The 23,291-nt window shown below is 44.2% G+C and overlaps 1 protein-coding gene across 1 annotated transcript in view; it reads left to right on the top strand.

Annotated features, from left to right (window-relative positions):
* Window positions 1-23,291, top strand: part of KMT2D (lysine methyltransferase 2D) — a 591,638-nt gene that overhangs the window by 529,357 nt on the left and 38,990 nt on the right. The window contains exons 44-53 of the mRNA XM_030196818.1: window positions 253-334; window positions 445-620; window positions 830-993; window positions 3,692-3,830; window positions 3,924-4,063; window positions 5,595-6,747; window positions 7,054-7,190; window positions 7,443-7,573; window positions 7,861-8,146; window positions 22,310-22,383. Coding sequence (XP_030052678.1) covers window positions 253-334; window positions 445-620; window positions 830-993; window positions 3,692-3,830; window positions 3,924-4,063; window positions 5,595-6,747; window positions 7,054-7,190; window positions 7,443-7,573; window positions 7,861-8,146; window positions 22,310-22,383 — 2,482 coding nt within the window. The remainder of the gene's footprint in view (window positions 1-252; window positions 335-444; window positions 621-829; window positions 994-3,691; window positions 3,831-3,923; window positions 4,064-5,594; window positions 6,748-7,053; window positions 7,191-7,442; window positions 7,574-7,860; window positions 8,147-22,309; window positions 22,384-23,291) is intronic.

Consider the following 23,291-nt stretch of genomic DNA (forward strand, 5'->3'; position numbering starts at 1 on the left):
GCTGAATGTGAGGAAGCTTATTCAATTCTCATGGGCTTCTTCGCATTCAGCACATGTAATCGGTAGCGCTGCTTTGTAAAAGGAGCCCTAAATGTCTAAAGTTTACTTATTCTGTACTGGCTAGATTGTAAGGGCTAGTTAGCTGGGATCACCAATGTATTTGTATAGTGCTCCTTATGTCTAACAGACCTACAGAAATGATAAATAGTAGTAGCATTATTAGGTTCCTGTGCTTATCTTTTTTATGCCCAGATACTTCAGGGGATGAAAAGAAGAGTTTGGATTTGTTAGCAGCTTTGCCGACGCCTCCCCATAATCAGACTGAGGATGTCAGGTATGCAGGGTCTGTAGAGGATGTTGTGTGAAGACAGGAGGTCCTGTGGGAGGTATTATTTCAGTCTCAGATTTAGGTCACAACTTGTTTTTCACCTTTTCCTCTTGCAGAATGGAAAGTGATGATGAAAGCGATAGCCCTTACAGCATTGTGCCTGCCTCATCGCCTGAAAGCATTCTGGGAGAAGAAACTCCACAATTCCCTCTTTTGACTGAGGTGGAAGAAGAGAGAGAGGATCGAGCAGTTTCCCCTGTGATACCAATTATACCTCATTCCCGCATCCCAGGTCAGTGAAAAGGCCAGCCCAAATAAGGGCAGAGATGCCCCCTTGTCTGTGTTTGACCATTGTAGACACATTGTATGCCCCCTTTTCAAGTTAATGTTTTTCCGTTAATATTTAGAGATTCCTGTACTTCAGTTGTGTGTTGCTGTTCAGTGCAGAGATATTAATCCAAACATACATGCTTGTGTTTAATATATATACATCTCCTGTAGTTCTTCCAGAGACCAAGTCTTTTGACAATCCGAGCACTCTCCCTGAACATTCTAGGAAAGTGGTGGTGACAACGACAGCAGCTGCAGCACAGGGTGTGTCTTGGGACAAAGGGATAGGGAATGAAGTCTCAGTCATGCTGACAGTCTCCGCTGCAGCCGCCAAGGTCAGTACATGTGAACAGGAGGAGAAGAAGATGCTGAAAAAAGTGGGAGAGTATAAAGCTGAGAAGTGTGATGCAGTGGGTGAGATAATGTCCACTGTGAGGATATGGAAAGATGGTTCTTGCTCCTGAATGATGTGCTCCTCAGCACTTGTCTGTAGCAGGGGCATGTTAAGAGGTAGTCTACTAACCAGGTAACTGTCTAGATAAGGTTAGATCGGCAAACTATATCGGGATAGTTATACAGGTACCAGTCTGAATATCACCGTACCCGGTATCCATCCGGGTTATGGCCCGGTGTTGAACATTCGAGTATAAAAATCCTGCAACGGCCAGTATTTTACCAAAGTGCTGACTATTATGGGCTGAATATTGACAATTTTCTTTTTTGTTATGAGGACAGTTTTGAGACAGAGGTTACAGATTTCCATTTCCCTTTAAAAATCCTTTCCTTAGTTGAGGCCACAGGTAGAAGGGTGGGCCTGATATTCAAAGAAAGCAGAGCTCCTAACTTTATGTTCCTAAATTTGTGCCTATTTTCAGCTGAAAATTCATCTTAAATTAGGAGCTTAAAAGCGGTACTGTCATGCATTTGCCTGGATTTTTGATCTAATTTTTGAGCCTAGTGCTGAAAATCAATGGTTTTTGTTTTTTTTTTTTGTTACATTTGTACCCCGTGCTTTCCCACTCATGGCAGGCTCATGCGGCTTACATGGGGCAATGGAGGGTTAAGTGACTTGCCAAGAGTCATAAGGAGCTGCCTGTGCCTGAAGTGGAACTTGAACTCAGTTCCTCAGGTCCAAAGTCCACTACCCTAACCACTAGGCCACTAGGCTCCTAACTTGTTTTCTTACCCCTAATCCATCCCTGTTGCCACCTACCTTTTATACTCCCAAATTTAGGAGTTTAGTGAAATGTTGGGGTCGATATCCAAAGCAATTTAACCAGCCAGAAACAGCTCTTGGCTGGTTAAATCATCTGTTTGGGGCTAACCAGTCATTTTCAGTCATTGCTGCTGAAAATGACTGGTTAGCACTAAATTAAGAACCTGCTATTTTGGGGGTGTTCCGGGTTGGAGTCAGCACTTAACTGGCCAGGTTAACTGCATAAAAGTCAGTCCTGTCTTTATGTGGTAATCCATAGCTGACTCAGGAAAACCGTAAATTCAATGCCGTTAACCCAGACGTGACCCAGCTTCGAATTTTGGAGTTTAAAGCTGCATGGATGTCCAACCACCACCTGAAACTGAACATGTCCAAGACCGAGCTTATCGTCTTTCCACCAAAACCCACTTCTCCTCTTCCTCCACTCTCTATCTCAGTTGATGGCACCCTCATCCTCCCCGTTTCATCTGCCCGCAACCTCGGAGTCATCTTCGACTCCTCCCTCTCCTCTGTGCATATCCGGCAGATAGCCAAGACCTGTTGCTTCTTTCTCTTTAACATCAGCAAAATTCGCCCTTTCCTCTCTGAGCACACCACCCGTACTCTCGTCCATGCTCTCATTACCTCTCGCCTTGACTACTGCAACCTACTCCTTACTGGCCTCACACTTAGCCATCTATCCCCCCTTCAATCTGTTCAGAACTCTGCTGCACGTCTTATATTCCGCCTGAACCGATATACTCATATCACCCTCTTCTCAGGTCACTTCACTGGCTTCCAATCAGATACCGCATACAGTTCAAGCTTCTCCTTCTTACCTACAAATGCACTCAGTCTGCAGCCCCTCATTACCTCTCTACCCTCATTTCCCCTTACGTTCCCGCCCGTAACCTCCGCTCACAGGACTAATCCCTCCTCTCAGTACCCTTCTCCACCACCGCCAACTCCAGGCTCCACTCATTCTGCCTCGCCTCACCCTATGCTTGGAATAAACTTCCTGAGCCCTTACACCAAGCCCCCTCCCTACCCATCTTCAAATCCTTGCTCAAAGCCCACCTCTTCAATATTGCTTTCGGCACCTAACCTTTATACCTTTCAGGAAATCTAGACTGCCCCTATTTGACTGACTGTACATTTGTCCTTTAGATTGTAAGCTCCTTTGAGCAGGGACTGTCCTTCTATGTTAAATTGTACAGCGCTGCGTAACCCTAGTAGCGCTTTAGAAATGTCAAGTAGTAGTGGTGGCTTCAAGGTTTTTGATCCCAGTTAGTGAGGTATCTGGGTGCCTTACTGGGGTGCCATGTTCACCTCATCCCTGCCCGGGGTACTTTGTGGATGAGTAGCCTAATAGAACCCAGGAAACTGGGTTCAATTCCTGCTGCAGCTCCTTGTGACCCCTGGGAAAGTCACTTAACCCTCCATTGCCCCAAGTACAAACTTAGACTATGAGCCCACTAGGGACAGAAAAAGTACCTGCATATAGTATATGTAAACCGCTTTGCTTGTACCCACAGAAAGGCGGTATATCAAATCAATTATCCTATTACCTATGGTTTTCTTAAGTGCTGTAGGGAAAAGGAGTAGCGAGATTCCTAGCTAAGGAAATAGTATTAAAGGGTAGAGCAGTAATCCATGTCAAAATATAGAATTCCATGCCTATAGCCAGCTGGATTTAGGATAGTGGTAGTTTTCTATGCACATACTCTGTAGAGGTCAATGGCTTTGCAGTAGTGGTATAAGGGTGTGTAGTGTAAGTTGTGAGAGTGCTATGGCAGGTTCCTTAAGATGGTTTTTATTTTTTCCTGCTTGATCTCCAGAGCTTGCCAGGTGTGATGGCAGCTGTTGCTGAACTTCTGAACATCAAAATCCCAAGTTCTTATGAAGTGCTGTTCCCAGAGAGCCCAGTGCACAATACTGTGGAAGGGAAAAAGAGCCAGGCAGATCATGTTGGAGACAGTGAGTACAAACTTCATTTTTCCTGCTGCCACTTCAGATCCCTGCTCCTCTGCAGCACTTTGTGCCTGACGTTTGGCCTTCTCTTATATTTAGATGCTAGTGATGTGAAAGAGGCCTCCCTTCCAGTTGAGAGGTTCCCAGAGAACAGTAAAGAATGGTTGAAACAGTTTGATGCTGTACTGCCTGGCTACTCCTTGAAGAATGATGTGGATATCCTAAGTCTTTTTGCACAAGTAAGTGACTCCAGAAGGAAGGGGAAGTTTTATGGTGAAGGATACTGAGAAATGGTTAGGTAGGGCACAGTGCATTGTCCAAAGCTTTCTCCACTGATAAGTAGAATGAAGTATCCACACAAGCGGGTGGTGAAATCCAGCATCACCAGGAGAGAGTATCCTCTCAGAGCTTGGGATTCCAGCAGCAGAGCATATATGTACATGCTCTCACATCAGGTCTGTGCAGAAGTCCCTCAGTATTTTCTTGCCTGCTTTGCCTATTTCTAACCTCCCTTTTCTAAAATTACTGGGAAAATTGTGGCAACCCAATTTTCAAAATTCTTTTACAAGACTAATGCTCTGCATCTCAAACAAATAGGTTTTTGGTCTCCCAGCTTTGCTTAATGCACTCTCATTGATCTCCTGGACTGTGTCAAAATTCATCTTGATAGGGTCAAAGATTTCATCCTCCTCTCTCTGGACATGTTTGCTGCATTCGACTTGAAAAGGCATCCCATTCTTTTACAGTGATTCTCTGGTTTGTGCTTTTTGAATGGTTTAGATCTTACCTAAACAGTAGGTCGTCAAGACTCCTGTGTATCTTCATCTCACGTCATTTCCTCTTCCTGATCTTGCCCTGTGGGGTTCCCCAGTGCTCTGTCCTTGCTCCCACCATATTTAATGTATTTTAGGCTCCCTTTGCTATCTTGATCCAATTATTTGACATGAATTTATTCATATATGCTGACGATATTTAACTGTTGTGTGTTTTGGATTTGCACCTTTCTGGATTTGCACTGTCTTCTAAACTGGCCAAAAATGCCGACTGAGTTGTTTAAAATTGACAAGCTTAATCCTAACAAGACGGATGCCATCTTTTTATTCTTGGAAGGCTACTCCTCCCTCATGGTTCTTAATAGAAATCAAGAGCACTCAGATCGCAATTAAAAACTCAGTAAAATGGTTGAGTTGATAGGTGGAAGTCAAAATACAAATTCTTAACTAATGTGGTAAGGGCTCCTTTTGTACCTTAAAGCAAATTTAAGCCTTGTGCATCTTGTTCTTGCATTGGTTGTTAACTGTTTGGATTATTTCAGCTTCTTGTACAGCCTGAAAACCTCACAACTTAAAAAGTTACAAACTATCTAAAGTACCTCAATTGAAGAGCACTTTTCCAAAACTCATTCATTCCTTTTTTTTTTTTGCCTGTTTTGAGCTATGCGATTGATTTCATTCATCAAGGCAAGATTCATTTACTGTAGCTTATTCCTGGGCCAAAAGTGAGATTTTGTTTCTGACAGGTGATGGCTTATTGCTGAGGTCTTTTTTTTTTCTCCACTGTTGAGGTATATGCTTTTTTAAGCACCAGAATGAGCAAATCTGCTTGACCGTACATTAGAAACGTTTTTTAGGAGTTTCGATACTGAAGTTTCTAGCTCATGTGTTTATTTAGCTGTCAGATAATATCATCTGTTTGTGTCTCTGATATATCCCAGTGTCTAAGGAGAGCATCTATTCCAAGTAAGTAACTTTGCCATTCCTATCATTGCAGGAAGATCCAGTGCTGGAAAAAGTTCAACATCATTATGTGGACCATGTTTCAAATCTGGATGTACGCCATCTTCCCATCATGCCTGAGGAATCATCCCCACCTCTCTCTCCGTTTGCCCCCTCTCCTTCCAGTCCTGGTGAACCCAGAAACATGGAGTCAGAGCCAGTACCAGAGGAAGATTCTGTGCCTCCAGCCCCTCCATCCCTCCCTCCCCCATCTCCACTCAGGGAGGAGCTAAAAGAGCCTCTGAAGATCAAGCAGCGCTCACGACCCTCGGAGGACGGTGAGGACTTCAAACCTCGGCTGAAGAAGTGGAAGGGGCTGCGCTGGAAACGCCTACGCATCCTGATCACCATCCAGAAGGGTGGCTCAAAACGAGACTGTGAGAAGGAAATCTCTGAGTTTATTGAGAAGTTGGGGACCACACTGCGGCCAGAGACCCTTCCCCAGGACTTGCGCAAGTGCTGCTTCTGCCATGAGGAAGGTGATGGTGCCACCGATGGACCTGCTCGCCTACTTAACCTTGACCTTGATCTTTGGGTTCATTTGAACTGTGCCCTATGGTCTACTGAGGTATATGAGACTCAAGGAGGTGCCCTCATCAATGTGGAGGTGGCATTGCACCGTGGACTTCTCACCAAATGTATCCTCTGTCAAAAGACTGGTGCCACCAATAGCTGCAATCGCATCCGCTGCCCCAATGTCTACCACTTTGCCTGCGCCATACGCGCCAAATGCATGTTCTTCAAAGATAAGACCATGTTGTGCCCACTGCATAAGCTGAAGGGGCCTTGCGAGCAAGAGCTCAGCTCCTTCACAGTCTTCCGTCGTGTTTATATTGAGCGGGATGAGGTGAATCAGATTGCCAGCATAATTCAGCGTGGTGAGCGCATCCACATGTTCCGTGTTGGTGGTCTTATCTTCCATGCCATTGGCCAGCTGTTGCCACACCAAATGCCTGACTTCCACAGTGTGATGGCACTATACCCTGTGGGATATGAGGCCACACGCATCTATTGGAGCATGCGGTACAACAACCGGCGCTGCTGCTACCGTTGCAGAATCTATGAGAATAACAGCCGGCCAGAGTTCATGGTGCAGGTGATTGAGCATGGGCATGAAGACATAGTGCTGACGGATTCCTCTCCTCAAGGTGAGATTCTTTGAACCCAGAGGAGGCCAGATTAAAAGGGGAATAAATAGAGCAGGAGCTTCAGGAATCCCACAACACAATAAAATAACATTTTGTTTCTTTAAGCTTAGCTTTTGATGTTTGTTTTTTGGGAGGCATGGGGAGCCCACTGCTTGACATTTATCTGTGACTTTAATCTGGTCTTTGAGGTCTGTGTGTGGGTGGAGATTAGTCTGAGGGTGGGGTTTCAGTTTCTGGCTACTGTTTAGTCTTCACAGTAGAGTTTATCAGAATAGAGATTAATCTCTGGGTGAATTTTCTCTTTAGCTGTTTGGAATCGAATCATTGAGCCTGTGGCAAAGATGAGGAGAGAGACGGACATGTTGCGGCTCTTTCCAGAATACTTGAAAGGGGAGGAGCTCTTTGGTCTTACGGTGCATGCAGTGCTGCGCATTGCAGAGTCGGTATGTTATTCTGGAAGGAAGGTTCAGAAACTAATGGGTATTTCATAAGGACTGGGAGCAATATCAGTACTAGACAGAATCTGGGATTTTCATTACCTGATATGACTGCAGAGGGGAGAGGAAGCAGGAGAGACAGACTTGGACTGTAACATGAGCAAAGTGCTGCCATATGGCTGCTGCATATGAGAGGGAAAGGGAGTAGCCATCTCTAATAAAATGACTCATGTTTAGTTCCCCCTCTCTGTTCTCCAGTTACCTGGGGTTGAAAATTGTCAAAACTACCTGTTTCGCTATGGACGACATCCACTGATGGAACTGCCACTGATGATCAACCCAACAGGTTGTGCAAGATCAGAGCCCAAAATTCTCACCCACTACAAGCGGTAAGACATGGGAGATGGGGTGGGGTGGAGCGGGGTAGGGGTCACGTTTCCTGGAGGGTAAGGTACAGAGTGAGGAAAGCCTCCTAAGTTGTAAGAATTGTAATTTAATTCCACAGCTAGGCTTATGTTGTTTTCTGCTCATAGGATTATTCTTAATATATATAAGTTCTGCCCTTCTATGCTGGTTTTGTTACTTTTCTTTTTGGAGTGCTGCTTGAGCAGACCCCACAGTAGCTGCTACTTCATCCTTTTTGCACCAATAATTCTTTATAACTCATCTCTTGTAGGCCTCACACTCTGAACAGCACCAGCATGTCCAAGGCATACCAGAGTACCTTCACAGGTGAAACCAACACACCGTACAGTAAGCAGTTTGTTCACTCCAAGTCTTCTCAGTACCGGCGGCTGAAGACTGAGTGGAAGAACAATGTTTACCTAGCACGTTCCCGTATCCAGGGGCTAGGACTCTATGCCTCCAAAGACATTGAAAAGCACACCATGGTTATAGAGTACATTGGTACCATCATTCGCAATGAAGTGGCTAACCGCAGGGAAAAGATCTACGAGGAACAGGTGAGAATATCACAGTGTGGAATGAGAAATCCCTGAATTTATGCTTCAACCTGTTAGGCCCCAGCTCTTCTTCAGAGATCACAAGGCAACTGTCTTGTCAGAATATCTTGTGTATCCTTTGCAATAGAATTGTTTAATATTTATAGGAAGAAAGGCAAGTTAAAAGAAGCAGATACAGAAAGCAAGGCAAACAAAAAACACACACCAAAAGTTGCTCTCCTCCTTGTGTTAATATATTTTGTACTTCTATGAACAGGATAAATCAGCCACACCAGTGGAGTGACCAACATAAAGCAGTTCTTTTGGAGCTTTGAAAACCTACAACCCTGATAGTGCTGAAGCAGAGGGAGGATGATCTGCCTAACTCTACGGATAGACAGTGATATTCATCTACTACACAGATAGTTATACAGATAAAGACAGGACAGAAAGAAGTCTGACCTAACTTGAAACAGCATAGATATCTGTAACAGCTGAATATATATATATATATTTCTCCGAGGACAAGCAGGCTGCTTGTTCTCACTGATGGGTGACGTCGACGGCAGCCCCAGAACCGGAATTCTCCCTAGCAACAAAGAGTTTGCTAGCCTCGCGCTCCCGTGCGCATCGCGCATGCGCGACCGTCTCCCCCCCCCCCTCCCCGAACACGAGCGTTGCCCTCAGTCTTGTTTTTTCCGCGGCTCGGGATGCTGCTTCGCTGGGGTGGTGAATTTGGCCCTTAAGAAGGCCAAGAGTTCTAGGGATTACGCCTCGGCACCCCCTGGGCGTGAGTCTAGAACTATGGATTCTTTTGGGCGGAAGGCCTACCATTCTGCTATGCTCGTGTCCAAAGCTCAGTCCTTCAGCTTCCAACACAAGCAGGTACTTGCAGAGGAACTCTCCGCCCTTCTCAGCGCCAATGCGGTCGAGCCCGTGCCACCGGGGCAAGAAGGGCTGGGATTCTATTCCAGGTACTTCCTTGTGGAAAAGAAAACAGGGGGGATGCGTCCCATCCTAGACCTAAGGGCCCTGAACAAATACCTGGTCCGAGAAAAGTTCAGGATGCTTTCCCTGGGCACCCTTCCCATGATTCAGGAAAACGATTGGCTATGCTTTCTGGACTTAAAGGATGCTTATACTCACATTCCGATACTGCCAGCTCACAGACAGTATCTTCGATTCCGTCTGGGAACACAGCATTTTCAGTACTGTGTGCTACCCTTTGGTCTCACCTCTGCGCCCAGAGTATTCACAAAATGCCTGGCTGTCATAACGACGGCTCTCCGCAGACTGGGAGTGCACGTGTTCCCCTATCTCGGCGATTGGCTGGTGAAGAACACCTCAGAAGCAGGAGCCCTACAGTCAATGCAGATGACTATTAAACTCCTGCAGCTACTAGGGTTTGTTATAAATTATCCAAAGTCCCACCTTCTTCCAGTACAGAAACTAGAACTCATAGGAGCTCTGGCCGACAGCAGGATAATGCAACCCCACGAGTGGTCTCTCAACTCGGGAGTTGTACGCAAGATCTTCCAAGCTTGGGGCACCCCCTTGGTAGATCTTTTTGCCACTCAGATCAATCACAAGGTCCCTCAATTCTGTTCCAGGCTTCAGGCCCACGGCAGACTAGCATCGGATGCCTTCCTCCTTCATTGGGGGGAGGGCCTCCTATATTCGTATCCTCCCATACCTTTAGTGGGGAAGACTTTACTGAAACTCAAGCAAGATTCTGGAACCATGATTTTAATTGCGCCTTTCTGGCCCTGTCAGATTTGGTTCCCTCTTCTTCTGGAGCTGTCCTCCGAAGAACTGTGGAGATTGGAGTGTTTTCCAACCCTCATCACTCAGAACGAGGGGGCACTTCTGCATCCCAACCTCCAGTCCCTGGCTTTCACGGCCTGGATGTTGAGAGCGTAGACTTTGCCTCCTTGGGTCTTTCACACGGTGTCTCCCGAATCTTACTTGCTTCCAGAAAAGATTCCACTAAAAAGCTTCTTTTTATGGAGGAGGTTTACCATTTGTCCTACACAGACCCTGCTTGAATACCTTCTACACTTGTCTGAGTCTGGTCTTAAGACCAACTCTGTAAGGGTTCATCTTAGTGCAATTAATGCATTCCATTACCGTGTGGAAGGTAAGCCGATCTCAGGACAGCCTTTAGTTGTTCGCTTCATGAGAGGTTTGCTTTTGCCAAAGCCCCCCATCAAACCTCCTACAGTGTCATGGGATCTCAATGTCGTTCTCATCTAGCTGATGAAACCTCCTTTACAGCCACTGAATTCCTGCCATCTGAAGTACTTGACTTGGAAGGTTATTTTCTTGGTGGCAGTCACTTCAGCTCGCAGAGTCAGTGAGCTTCAAGCCCTGGTAGCTCATGCTCCTTATACTAAATTTCATCATAACAGAGTAGTCCTCCGCACTCACCCTAAGTTCTTGCCGAAGGTGGTGTCGGAGTTCCATCTGAACCAGTCAATTGTCTTGCCAACATTCTTTCCCCGTCCTCATACCCGCCCTGCTGAACGTCAGCTGCATACATTGTGCTGCAAACGAGCATTGGCCTTCTATCTGGAGCGGACACAGCCCCACAGACAGTCCACCCAAATGTTTGTTTCTTTTGATCCCAACAAGAGGGGAGTGGCTGTAGGGAAACGCACCATATCCAATTGGCTAGCAGATTGCATTTCCTTCACTTATGCCCAGGCTGGGCTGACTCTTGAGGGTCATGTCACGGCTCATAATGTTCGAGCCTTGGCTGCGTCAGTGGCCCACTTGAAGTCAGCCACTATTGAGGAGATTTGCAAAGCTACGATGTGGTCATCTGTCCACACATTCACATCTCATTACTGCCTACAGCAGGATACCCGACGCAACAGTCGGTTTGGGCAGTCGGTGCTGCAGAATCTGTTTGGGGTTTATAATCAGCTCCTCCCCCCAGGCCCATTTTTGTTCTGTTCCAGGCTGCACTCTTAGTTGGATAAGTTAGGTCAATCTCAGTTATATCCTCGCCGTTGCGGGGCCCAATTGACCCATGTTTGTTGTTTTGAGTGAGCCTGTGGGCTAGGGATACCCCATCAGTGAGAACAAGCAGCCTGCTTGTCCTCGGAGAAAGCGAAAGCTACATACCTGTAGAAGGTATTCTCCGAGGACAGCAGGCTGATTGTTCTCACAATCCTGCCCACCTCCCCTTAGGAGTTGTGTCTTCCCTTTCTTTGCTTTTACTGGACTGAGGAGCATGCTCGAGTTCGGGCGGGAAGACGGTCGCGCATACACGATGCGCATGGGAGCGCAAGGCTAGCAAACTCTTTGTTGCTAGGGAGAATTCCGGTTCTGGGGCTGCCATTGACGTCACCCATCAGTGAGAACAATCAGCCTGCTGTCCTCGGAGAATACCTTCTACAGGTACGTAGCTTTCGCTATATATATATATATATATATATATATATATATATATATATATATATATATATACATACACACACACACGTTTTGTTTTGTTTTTGGTTTTTTTTTCAGTGCTGCAGATTCTGTGGATAGTGACGGTGAATATATGTGGACCATTTAAATGCCACAATCAGCATTTAAAACAAACATTGACCCTGGGTTTTGAATATTGACCTACTAGGTTTTTCTGACCATACCTGGGACTTCTGTGTATCTACTGCGTCATAAATCACCTCATTTGAATTCACTTCTTTATAAAACAAGAGAATTGAGAGTTAAACCTCTAAACTTATCCCCATGTCTGAAAAGCCTCTCTGCAGTTGGAAGGTGGCCATTAGGGACCTATTGCATTCTTCACAGCAAAATAAATTGGTTATATCATATTTTTGTCTCATTTGTTTTCACGCCATTTGAGACTGTAATTTTTTAGTGTTATTGCACCATTTTTGTGGAATTCTTGTGACAGTATCTTCACTTGGAGGCCTCATTTCAGGCATTTAAGAAAAGCCTAAACATTACATTTTACTTACACTTTTGGTAATTAATATATTGCTAATAGTCATGTAACAGCATGGCGGCCAGACCCAGCAGTCTGATTTTATTTTATTCTTTATCTTTAGAACTGTATTTCTTTTTCAAATTATTATTTTTACTACTGTTAACATTGTTTTGTAAACCACCATGACCAGATTGCCTTTGGGAGTATATCAACTTAGAATAAACTTGAAACTTGCTGTTACTGCTTGGGACCTGATCACAATTTACTCAAATGCTTTCATTGTGCCAGGATATCACCACGAGCCAGACTCAAAAGACTCAACTTGAATGAGTTCCTTTCTTCTCTTTCTGCCTCACTTCTGGCTTCCTTGGTGAGAACAAAAAGTATGGTAAGATCCTGAGAGCTGCAGGGATTATTCCTTCACTCATAAGACTCCCTCCTTATTGGAAGTCCAGAGAGATGCATACAGTAACCAGAAGGGGAAAGGGAGAAAAAGTGGATAGGATTTGATATACTGCTTTTCTGTGGTTACAATCAAAGTGGTTTACATATTATATACAGTTACTGAAGTTGTATCTGGGGCAGTGGACGGTTAAGTGATTTGCCCAGAGTCACAAGGAGCTATAATAGGAATTGAACCCAGTTCCATCTGGTTCTCAGGCCACTGCACTAAGCCAGTGGGCTTTCCCATCCCTGAATATGGCAAAATACCAATTAAGTGCTCTTCCATTAAAAGTATTATAAATGAAAAATGCGCACTAATTGCTTGTTTTCATTTGCCAATGACATGAGAGATGTTGACAGTTCCTTTCAAACAAATGCACTCCTCAAAGAGTAGCTGCTCATCTTAAAAAAAATAAAGCTCTGACCGTGTTGAGCTCTTTGGCATAGACATTTGCCATCATTTACTATGTTATATTTGGGGCGTGATTTTATAACTGTATGCCATTGTGAAAAGTCCAAAAAGGAGGATTGGGAATCAGTCTGTCCTCATCCTAGGAGTTGGACCATCGGGTCTCTGTTATATCAAGAGGGGCTTCACTTTTGTGGAGCCACTTGAAGAAGTGGAGCTTCTGGCGGGTGGGGAAGATGACCCATCAGTGATCTGCAGTCATTGTGAAAACTATGGGGCTTTAAATATTTCAGAGGTCCCAGTCCAAGAGAATCCCTCAGTGGGGGATTCTGACTTGGAAGGTATTAGAAACCATCTAGAGCATTTTCTGGGAGGAAGTGATGTCAGTGCTGCAAATGGTGGCCTGAAACGAGAGCTCCTGCACCAGCAATCACGAAGCCTTAACTATTAGCGCGATTTACGCCACGCTGAAAGGCGAGCCCTGGGGTAAAAGTGAAGCGAAAGTGGGGAGCAGGCGAAGATGACCTCTGGAGGCGCCAAAACAGCTGATATGCAGACGTTTGCATACAAGCGCAAAGACACAAAGGCGATCCAGCATCAGGAAGAAAATGGCGCGAGTCTGAGCGGAACACAGAAGGCCGGCCAAGAAGTATCAGACCTCCTTGAGGGCGAGGTGACGAATCTACCACAACAGGAAATCTGGTCAAAGCTCTGCACCTGGATCCAGGAGATCCGCACGGATTTGAAAGACTTAAAAGAGGTACGCCAAGATATAGCTACTTTAGGTGCGGAGCTCTGGGGAGAAATGGCGGAACTAGGCAGCCGCGTGGTGGAGGTGGAGGCGGGCCTAGAAGAAAATACGGAGGTGATGCAGGCTTTTGAACAACGTATGCAAGGACAGAAAGCAGATACTCAATACCTCCTGGACAAAGTCGAAGATCTAGAGAATAGAAGCCGGCGAGCCAATATACGGATACGGGGGCGTACCTGAACTCCCGGACTATCTGAACTGTGAGATGGTGGTACAGCACATAGCAGCCCAGCTACTTTCGGAACCGGAGGGTCCGCGAGATCCAGTGTCCATTCAGTGTCCATTCAGATCGAGAGAGCACACAAAGCGTTGGGAGGCCGCAAAACCAATGCGCCGAAGGACATAGTGGCCTGCTTCAAAGACTATAAATCTAGAGCATTTTCTGTGTATCAGGCTATTTGAGCCATAATTTTGGCAGACTTCGCTCTTCTGAAGCAGGTCTGGTAATCGGGGCCATGGGTAAACATTACCTCTGCCACCAGAAGAGGAAGAATGGTTGAAACTGCCTAAGGTAAATGTCTTCATCACCAGGGTTAGTAAAAAAAAGACCACACTTCCAGTTGAAGGCAGGTCAGTGCTTGATGTACAAGACAGAAAGGTGAAGAGGCCTTACTGAAGCAGGTGTTCCTCTGCTTTAGGCTTCCAAGCTGTTTTCTGTAGTACCTGTGTCTCCAGAGTTTCTTTGTTGGATCCAACAAAGCCAAGTTGTGCCCACTATAGAGGGAAGGTGAGGTCTCAGTGGAGTCTGCTCACCTAGAAGTGGGTTTGACTTATGTAGCGGATGCCCCTGATGATCTAAACAGGGAGGTAACTGTTTTTGCCAGGCATTTTTTTATGGCTGCAGAACAGGTAGGCTGACATGGCTTCCAAGACGTACCTCAGCAGAATACCATTTAGGGGGAAGTTACTGTTTGGAGAGGATTTGGAGAAGTTGGTTAAGTATTTGTGCAATCCAAAAGCACAAAGATTGCCTGAACACAAACCCAGGTGTGCTTTGTGCTGTTCTTCCCCCAGTCCCAAGTTTTGTGATAATGCACGGTAGAAACCGGGGCGCTCTTAGTCCTTTCAGCATTCATGTTTTCAATCCTTGTTTCACTAAAAGAAGCATGTCGGGCGTGAGGGGAAGAGAGGTCAGGGCAGGCAATGCGGTGGCGCTGCTGCCATGGACCAGCACTGGACGAAGTCTTCAGCTGGCAGGGGTTGGGGACCCCCACCAGCCAACCAGGGGCCCAGAGCAAATTGAGGGGGGGCCCAGGCCCCCGTGGCCCCACGTAACTACACCACTGATAAATGTCACAATGACAAATGTGGAAAATGAATGCTGCAGTCACAGAGCAAAAAAGCACGTCTGTAATACAAATGGCAGACAATGCCACCACAGCATGAAGGTGGTGGCTTCAGTCAAACAACCTGCTCAAGGGGATGCCTCCCTGCTCTTCAAATTAGTTCATTGTAACAGCGGATACCAGCCTTTCTGGATGGGAATGTGCAGTCAGGAGCAAGTTGATCAAGGGAAGTGGATTCCAACTGAGGCATCTTGGTCCATCAGTCGACTTCTAGGGCGGTTTGAAAAACTTTGCTACCCTTCAGATCTCTGGTAGAAGGCAGACTGGTGAGTGTGTTCTCGCGACAGCAGTATCATGCATCAATAGGATGGGCAACACAAAGAGCATGGCGCTGGCCTAGGAGGTCCTGATGCTTTTCTGCTGGGCAAAAGTGCATCCCCTTGCACTCTTAACAGTGCGTATAGCTGGAGTTCAAAATATTCCAGCAGAATTTCTCAGCAGGAACTCCTTAGATTTGGGGGAATAGGAGTTGCCTAAGCAGCCTTCATTCTCATAAAAGCTCATTGGGACGACGGCAAAGACAGCCAACGTCAAGCTGCCCAGATTCTTCAGTCATTGAAGGGAGCCTAGATCAGAGGGTTGGACGCCGTAGCCTAAGAGTGGCCAAATTCAGGTCCTCTTTACATGTTTCTGCCATGGCTCATGGTAGTTTGCCTACTCCACAGTATTGTTACACATCGGGGCAGGGTAGTCTTGGTGGTAGAAGACTGTTACATGGATCTGATCTGTCTCAAGATTGGCTGCTACAGCTTCCCCAAGCTTGGCTCTTGAGGGGGCACACCTGAAGAGATATGGTTGCTCAGAGGAAGCTATTACCACCTTGCTACATTTTATTGCAGTTTATGCAAGGGTTTGGGAAGTATTTGAATCTTGATGTATGGATAGAATAATGTGTCCACTTATAACAGCCTTCTCACATATTCTGGCATTTCTCCAGGATGTCAGTAAGATAGTACGTGGAAGAAAAAGTAAAAATTTTTATATTTATGTATGCTAGATTAAGACATTCTCTAGGAAGACCAAAAGAAGGTAATTGCTGTCAATACCCGTAAAGATTCAGATTACAGCTCTGATTTGCTTTTGTGAACAATTAGAAAGGTCTTCCTTGGTTTCCCATCCTGATGTGGTTTGTTTAAGGACTGGTTCATCTTCATCCTCCAGAGTGGAGGTTTGCGTCCATCCTGTCCAGAGTGGAGTTTAAACTTTTTTTTTTTTTAATATATACTTTCATAATATTTACACAAGCAACATACTTGTTACATGAAATTCAGAGATCAAAAAGAGATCATTATACATAAAAAAAGAATACACTCTTATATAGAGATATCATCTAGGTAAATTGGTTTTTCACTTTTGTCCCTTCCTTAGACCACAATTTAGGGGGGGGGGGAGGTTGACAAATCAGGAATATTACTAAGAAAAATAGAAAGAGAGGCTAAATGCCCACCCACCTATTAATATCTAACCACTATGATATTATAACCCCAATATCTTCTTCAGGTCTGTGAATACTCTAAGTTGATCTGGGGAATAAAAGATATACTTAACTCCCAGATATCTCACTATGCATTTACATGGATATGCTAGTAGAAAAGTTGCACCCAAAACCTTCGTTCCTCTCTCATCTCCAAAAATTGTTTTCGTTTTTCATGTGTGGCTTTAGTACATCGGGAAAGATCCATAGTTTTTGTCCACAAAATTTTTGATGCATATTCTTAAAGTATAATTTAAGTATAGCATTGAAATCTTGCTCAAATACAAATGAAATCAGAAGTGTAGCTCTATTTGTAACTTCTGATAGTGAGTCTTCTAATATTAAAGAGATATCTTTTAAGTTGTCGTTCTGATCTTCTAATTGCATTTGTCCCAGTTCTTCAGGGATTCCTCCCTGATTCTTTTTCACAGGAAGAAAATATATCTTAATGGAGGAATATTTTGAGAAGAAAATTTCAAAATCTCAATAAGATATTTCTTGAATAATTCCAAAGGGAGGATCCCTACTGGTTTAGGAAAATTCAAAATCCTCATGTTTAAACGTCTATTGTAATTTTCAATTTGTTCTATTTTATGACGAATACTTAAATTATCTTTCATGAGCATTGATACATTCTCTTTTATATTTGAAGTATCTTTCTGAGATCGCTGTACCTGGTCATCGAAGTCTTGCTTCAGTTTATCCATAGATTTAGAGAGTTGTTCTACCGTGGAAACTAAGTTCGCTGTTTCCTGGGTTGATTTTATAATAAAGGAGTTCATGTTATTAATAGCCTGCCAGAGAGTATCAAGCGTCACCACCATGGGAGGATTCAGAGATCCTTTTCTTCCCAAGTTCTCATCTCTCGCTGTTAGTTGCACCGGGGGAGAGCCACCACCACAGGCCCCCATTCTTGCGCCTTCCGCATCTTGCGGGCCTGTCTTCTCCTCCCGGGTTACGGCGGGGCATGGTGGGATTGCTGGCTCCGGAGGGGAGAGCGTGGTTTTGAGTTCCACCAACGTCGGATTCCCTTCTCCGACATCTAAAGGAATCCCAGCTCTGGACGCGGTCGGAAGGCGAAGCTGTCCAGCGTTCGCTGTTTCGGTGAGGATACCAGGGCTGGAGGCGGTAATGCCCTAATAATCCTTTTTCTTCTAGTGTGTGGCATAATAAGTTTAAAGGATAAAAGGAAATTGTAGAATCCTCCAGCTAATTCTCAGCAGTTTCACCCCTCTCAATGCATCGACGCCATCTTGGTCAGCCCCCCGTGTCGTGGAGTTTAAACTTGGTTCTCAAGTTTTGAAGTTGTAGGAATGGTTTAAATGAAAGACTTAGCATGTTTAATTAGGCCTAAGCTTTGTACTTTACAATAGACCACATAGTCTGAAGTGGGCAATTGGATGAGTAGAGAGAGTTATGAGACATGATAGAGACAACAAATGTACATTAGTAAAGCTATAAGTGTAAACTCACAATTTGTAAACGGATGTCTCACTCTGTTTGAACGTTTACTTGCCTAATAAACAAAATTTTAAATAAACTTGGTTCTCAACATTTTGACTTTACCAGTGTTTGAGCCATTGAAAAATCAACACTTAAGGATCTTATGTTGAAGATACATTTTCTTCTGGCTATTTCTTCAACATGAAGAATCTCAGATTTACAGACCTCATGCAGAGATCTATTTCTTTGTTTTATAAAATCAGGAATATAAATTCATATAGTTCTTCCATCCTGCTGAAAGTGGTTGCATCATTTCACATAAATCTATTTTTCAGCCTCCCCCCCTTTTTTAACAGGAAGATTGCAGAGACAAATTTAAAGTTCTGCTTTGGTTGGATGTACTCAGACTTATTTGAGAGTAACTAAAGGGTTTATATTCAAAGCATTTAACTGCCATAAATGACTCCTTGCTACTTAAATCCCCTGTTTGTGGCTAACAGTTTTCAGCGGCACTTAACCGGTTAGCACCAAACTGAAAACTGGTTATTTTGGGGGGCATTCCAGAGAATGAGTTGGCACTTGGCCTGTTAAGTTCCGATATGCATAATAGCATAAATAGCACCACATAAAAGTCACTCCTATCTTTATGCAGTAATCCATAGCTGTTTAAGTGCTGAATATCGCACTAAACCAGCTATGTGTTAGCTGATTCTGGGAACCCAGAAATTCAGTGCCCTACTACTACTTATTTCTATAAAGCGCTAGTAGATGTACTCAGCATTCTACAGATTATATGCTGGTACTTTCTCTGTCCCGGGTTTTTTTTTTTTTTATACCTGGTGCAATGGAGGGTTAAGGGACTTGCCCAAGGTCACAAGGAGCTGCATTGGGAATTGAACCAAGCTTCCCAGGATTTCAGCTCACTGCACTAACCATTAGGTATTGAATTTCAGGGTTTAACACCAGCAGTGGTCAGCAAAATGCTGTTCACTGCCAGCTGAATATCAGGCTCTAATTAGTGTCATAAATCGGACAGATGTTTTGTCCTATTTGGTGGTGTGCAACTAGTTTTAGTAAGAGAATTATCAGTTGTGATTAGTTAAATCCTACAAGTATCGTTAAGCAGCTGTCATCTGAACTCTGTAGCTTCTTCTTTTTTTTTCCCCTTGGATTGTATTTTCCTCCTTGATTCTCAAATATGATGGGCGAAAGTTAATTTTGATTGTAAGGATATATTGATATTTCCTGTAATCTTTTTGTTTTTTTGGTTTGGTTTGGGTTTTTTTTTCCCTATTTCATTCAAAGTTGTTTCTTTGGGTGTTAATTCAAAATTGTTCAAAGTTGAGTTTTGTGTCACTTTTGGGGGGGGGGGGGGGGAGCTGCTTATGGGCACAGAGTGGAGTTTCATACTACTGCTTTGGTGTCAAATTATTAAGGAGTCAGGACTACATGATGCCGTTATAGGGTTACAGCTTACAACAGTTGTTCTATGTCTCCATGATGGACATTACCCACAGGTTCTGGACTGATCTGGTGAGACTCAAAGAAAGAAAATTAGTAGTTAAGAATAATTTTCCCTTTCTGATGTATTCTGGGCTAGATCTCAAGCTGGTTTTGTATAATTAATCCTTACCCAGAAGACTGGTTTCTTGACCAATAACACTGCATAACCTTAAACCACTCTCAGAACATTACAATATTACAACTTCCTGGGTCAGGATTGGCATTGTTTGAATTAATGAAGCAAATTTAACCCCTTCAATACTGACTGATACAGAGGAAAGCCTGTCAAATGCAAGGATTTGTAGAACGATGCAAGAAATCTGGATATCACTTGTATAGTAAACTAAGCAATAGGGATGGAATTATCACTGGGTTCCACAGCAAAACAAGGGTAACAGCGGTTAGTATATCTGGGTTTAAAAAATGGTTTGGACAATTTCCTGACGAAGAAGGGCAACCTTTGAAAGCTAATCAAGAAATTTAAGTTATGTCCAATAAAAAAAGGTATCATCTTATTTTCTTTTCCATGTTTTATTTTGTTTGATTTCTATTGATAACCTGGAGGGAAAGTAAATAGTATGTTATTGAGGTGGACATGGGGGAAGCCACTGCTTAGAAACATGATGGCAGATAAAGGACCAAAAGGCCCATACAGTCTGTCCATCCTCAGTAACCAATAACTTTTTCTTTCCTAAGGGATCCCACATGCCTGTTCCACACTTTCTTAAACTGTGATTCAGTCCCTGTCTCCACGACCTCCACGGGGAGGCCATTCCACGCATCCACCACCCTTTCCGTGAAAGAGTATTTTCTTAGATTCCTCCTAAGCCTATTTCCTCAATTTCATCGTATGCCCCCTCATTCCAGAGTTTTCCTTCATTTGAAAAAGGCTCACCTCTAATTTGCTTGTACAATTTAATTGGATAATGAGCTATAGTGTCAGTTGGCATTTTAACAAGCAATTATTGGCACTAATTAGAATTAATTGGAACTTACACACGTAAATTTAGCCACAAGTGAAAAAAGGGTACACGGAAATGGGAGATCACGAGCAGAACAAGGGCATTCCTAGCATTTACACACATTGTTATATAATACGGAAGATACAAGCCTAACTTTAAGTGCATACATTTTCATCACGTTTCATTGGTTCAAATGGCTGCACCTAAAGTTAGGTGCGATTCCAGGTGTGAACGTCATTCTATAAACCGCATCTAAATTTAAACATGGTTTATAGATTAGTGGTTTTAGGCGTCATATATAGAATCTAGCCCATAATGCACTCAAAATATACTCTCTGGAGGAAAGAAGGGAAAGGCAGAACAGTATTTATAAACTGGGCATATAGAAATAATAGGTTATCATCCTTGCTCCCCCTAAGAAATAAGAGGTGTAAAAATGCTGCTATCTGTCCTCTTAACTCCATTTTCAGGGCTTCCTTTCCATTTATTTCTTTACTTTCCGCCTTTCTTCTTCATTTCTTGCCCTACATCTGTAAGTAAAAACTGGGTCCTCCGCAGACTTGACTGTCCAGTGGATCCAGTTTCTGCCTATTTTCTCCATCCATGTGCAGTTATTCTCCTCTCTTCCTTTTCCCTCTTCTCATCTCCTTCCTCACTCTTCCCTCCCCTCCATCCATGTCCAGCATTTCTTCTCTCTCCCTTCCCTCTCCTCCATCCATGTCCAGCAACACTCCTCTCCCCCTGCCATCCACCCATGTCCAGCGACCCTCCTCGCCCCCCTGCCCTGCATCCACCCATGTCCAGCAACCCTCCTCTCCAATGCCTGCCCTCCATCCACCCACCCATGTCCAGCAACCCTCCTCTCCCCCGCAATCCCCTCCATCCACCCATGTCCAGCAACCCTCGTCTCCCCCCTTCCCTCCTCCCCTCCATCTGCCTTCTAGCCCCCCCCCCCCCCCGCTCCCCTGCTCGTCCATCTTCCGTCTGCCCTCTGCAGCTCTGCTCCCCGATAGCCCTGGTTTCCTTCCTGCACCGCTGCCCTGCCTTTAAAAATTTTATTTTCCCTCGAGGCGCACCGGCGTTGAAGTGAAGGCAGGAGGCTCAGCTGCTCGGTTCCAGCCTGTTCCCTTCCTTCGCATCATCATGGCTCCGCCCTCGCGCAAACAGGAAATACGTCAAGCAAGGGCGGAGCCATGATGATGCGAAGGAAGGGAACAGGCTGGAACCGAGCAGCTGAGCCTCCTGCCTTCACTTCAACGCCGGCACGCCTCGAGGGAAAATAAAATTTTTCAAGGCAGGGCAGCGGCGCAGGAAGGAAACCAGGGCTATCGCGGAACAGAGCTGCAGAAGGAAGATGGACGAGCGGAGGAGCAGAGGCGAGCCAGCTCGCACTGGCTAACAACCGGCTCGCAAGATGCCAATAAATTTAATAACCAGCTCTTGTGAGCCAGTGCGAGCCGGCTCCAGCACACCACTGGATATGGATAAGAAGCAATATCTTACAATCAGAGATTTGCATGAACTACCTCCACTACATGCAAATCTCTCTCATGAATATTCAGTGTGGTTATCCCAAAAACCTGACTGGCTGAGTTGCCTTCAGGATCAGGTTTGGGAACCACTTTACGCAAATGATGACTAAGATATATCTTTAGATAGAATAGCACAGATGGGAACCACCTGACAAACTGGTTAGGTGAATTGACTCTCATATTTATAATCAGTTTAGTACTGTAAGGTGTCCTAATAATTTTTCTTTTTGTATTTCCTGTGTTTTCTGGCTAAGAGCAGATTCCTTGTGTTAAAATATTTCCCTTCTTATTTTTATTCTTGTTTTGTGTTTTTTTAGAATCGAGGCATTTACATGTTCCGTATTAACAATGAGCATGTGATTGATGCAACACTGACTGGAGGTCCTGCCAGGTAAATATCAAGCAAGGGCTTCATTACACCCAGACTTCCTGATGCCATCTCTCTTGTTAAAAAAAAAAAAGTCTCATTGAGTGAGAGCGTGGACTTCATGGGTACTGCTATGTAGGAATTACACTTCTGTTTTCTTGTGTAAAGAAGGAAAGAGTGATTTAGTGATACAGAGAAGCCCTGGATTAAGTGATAAGAGACATGGAATTCTTATAACTCTTGAAGAGAGCTATTTCAGAGGGGGAGGCACACTATACACATAGTAGGTACATTGTACTCAGGTTAGTGAGCCACACAGCTGGGTCATTTGACTTCATAAATAAATAAACAAGATACCGGTAGAGAGAAAAGACCTCAGTGGACATTAAAAAAGAGAGAAAAATCACCATCACTGGTCCAGAGAAAGCGCCACCAAAAATATTTGTAATCCACTTAATATTTATAGTCCATTTAATATTCAAAAAGTAATTAGTTCTACTTATCTTCAGGATAGTTGTAGGATAGTTGTAGTGCTCCAAATTAAAACTGTTTGCCTTTTTCTGTTGCAGTGTCTCATTCAACATAATTAACCCTAAGTGGGGTCAAATATAACCCCATGTGGTATTTATGTTGGTATATGATGAGTTGTGTACATTTTGAAAATCGTGCTTTGTGTGACTTTTTTATGACTTTGTGCCAATTACTTTTAGCAATTCCATATTTCATACTTATTCGCTAGATGGCGCCTGTCGCTTGCTTCACCACTGAGACCCACTGGGGTCAAAAGTGACCCAAATTAAATAATAAGTAGCATTATCTACTCTGGGGGAATTCTGTGCAAAAAATTGAAAATGAGGCATGTATGAATGTGTACAGGGCTGGTATGAATGTGTACAGGGAGGGGGGCTAGAATAAAGATGGACAGAGTGAGT

This window comes from Microcaecilia unicolor, chromosome 3 (genome assembly GCF_901765095.1).
Source record: "Microcaecilia unicolor chromosome 3, aMicUni1.1, whole genome shotgun sequence".
Lineage (NCBI taxonomy): Eukaryota > Metazoa > Chordata > Amphibia > Gymnophiona > Siphonopidae > Microcaecilia > Microcaecilia unicolor.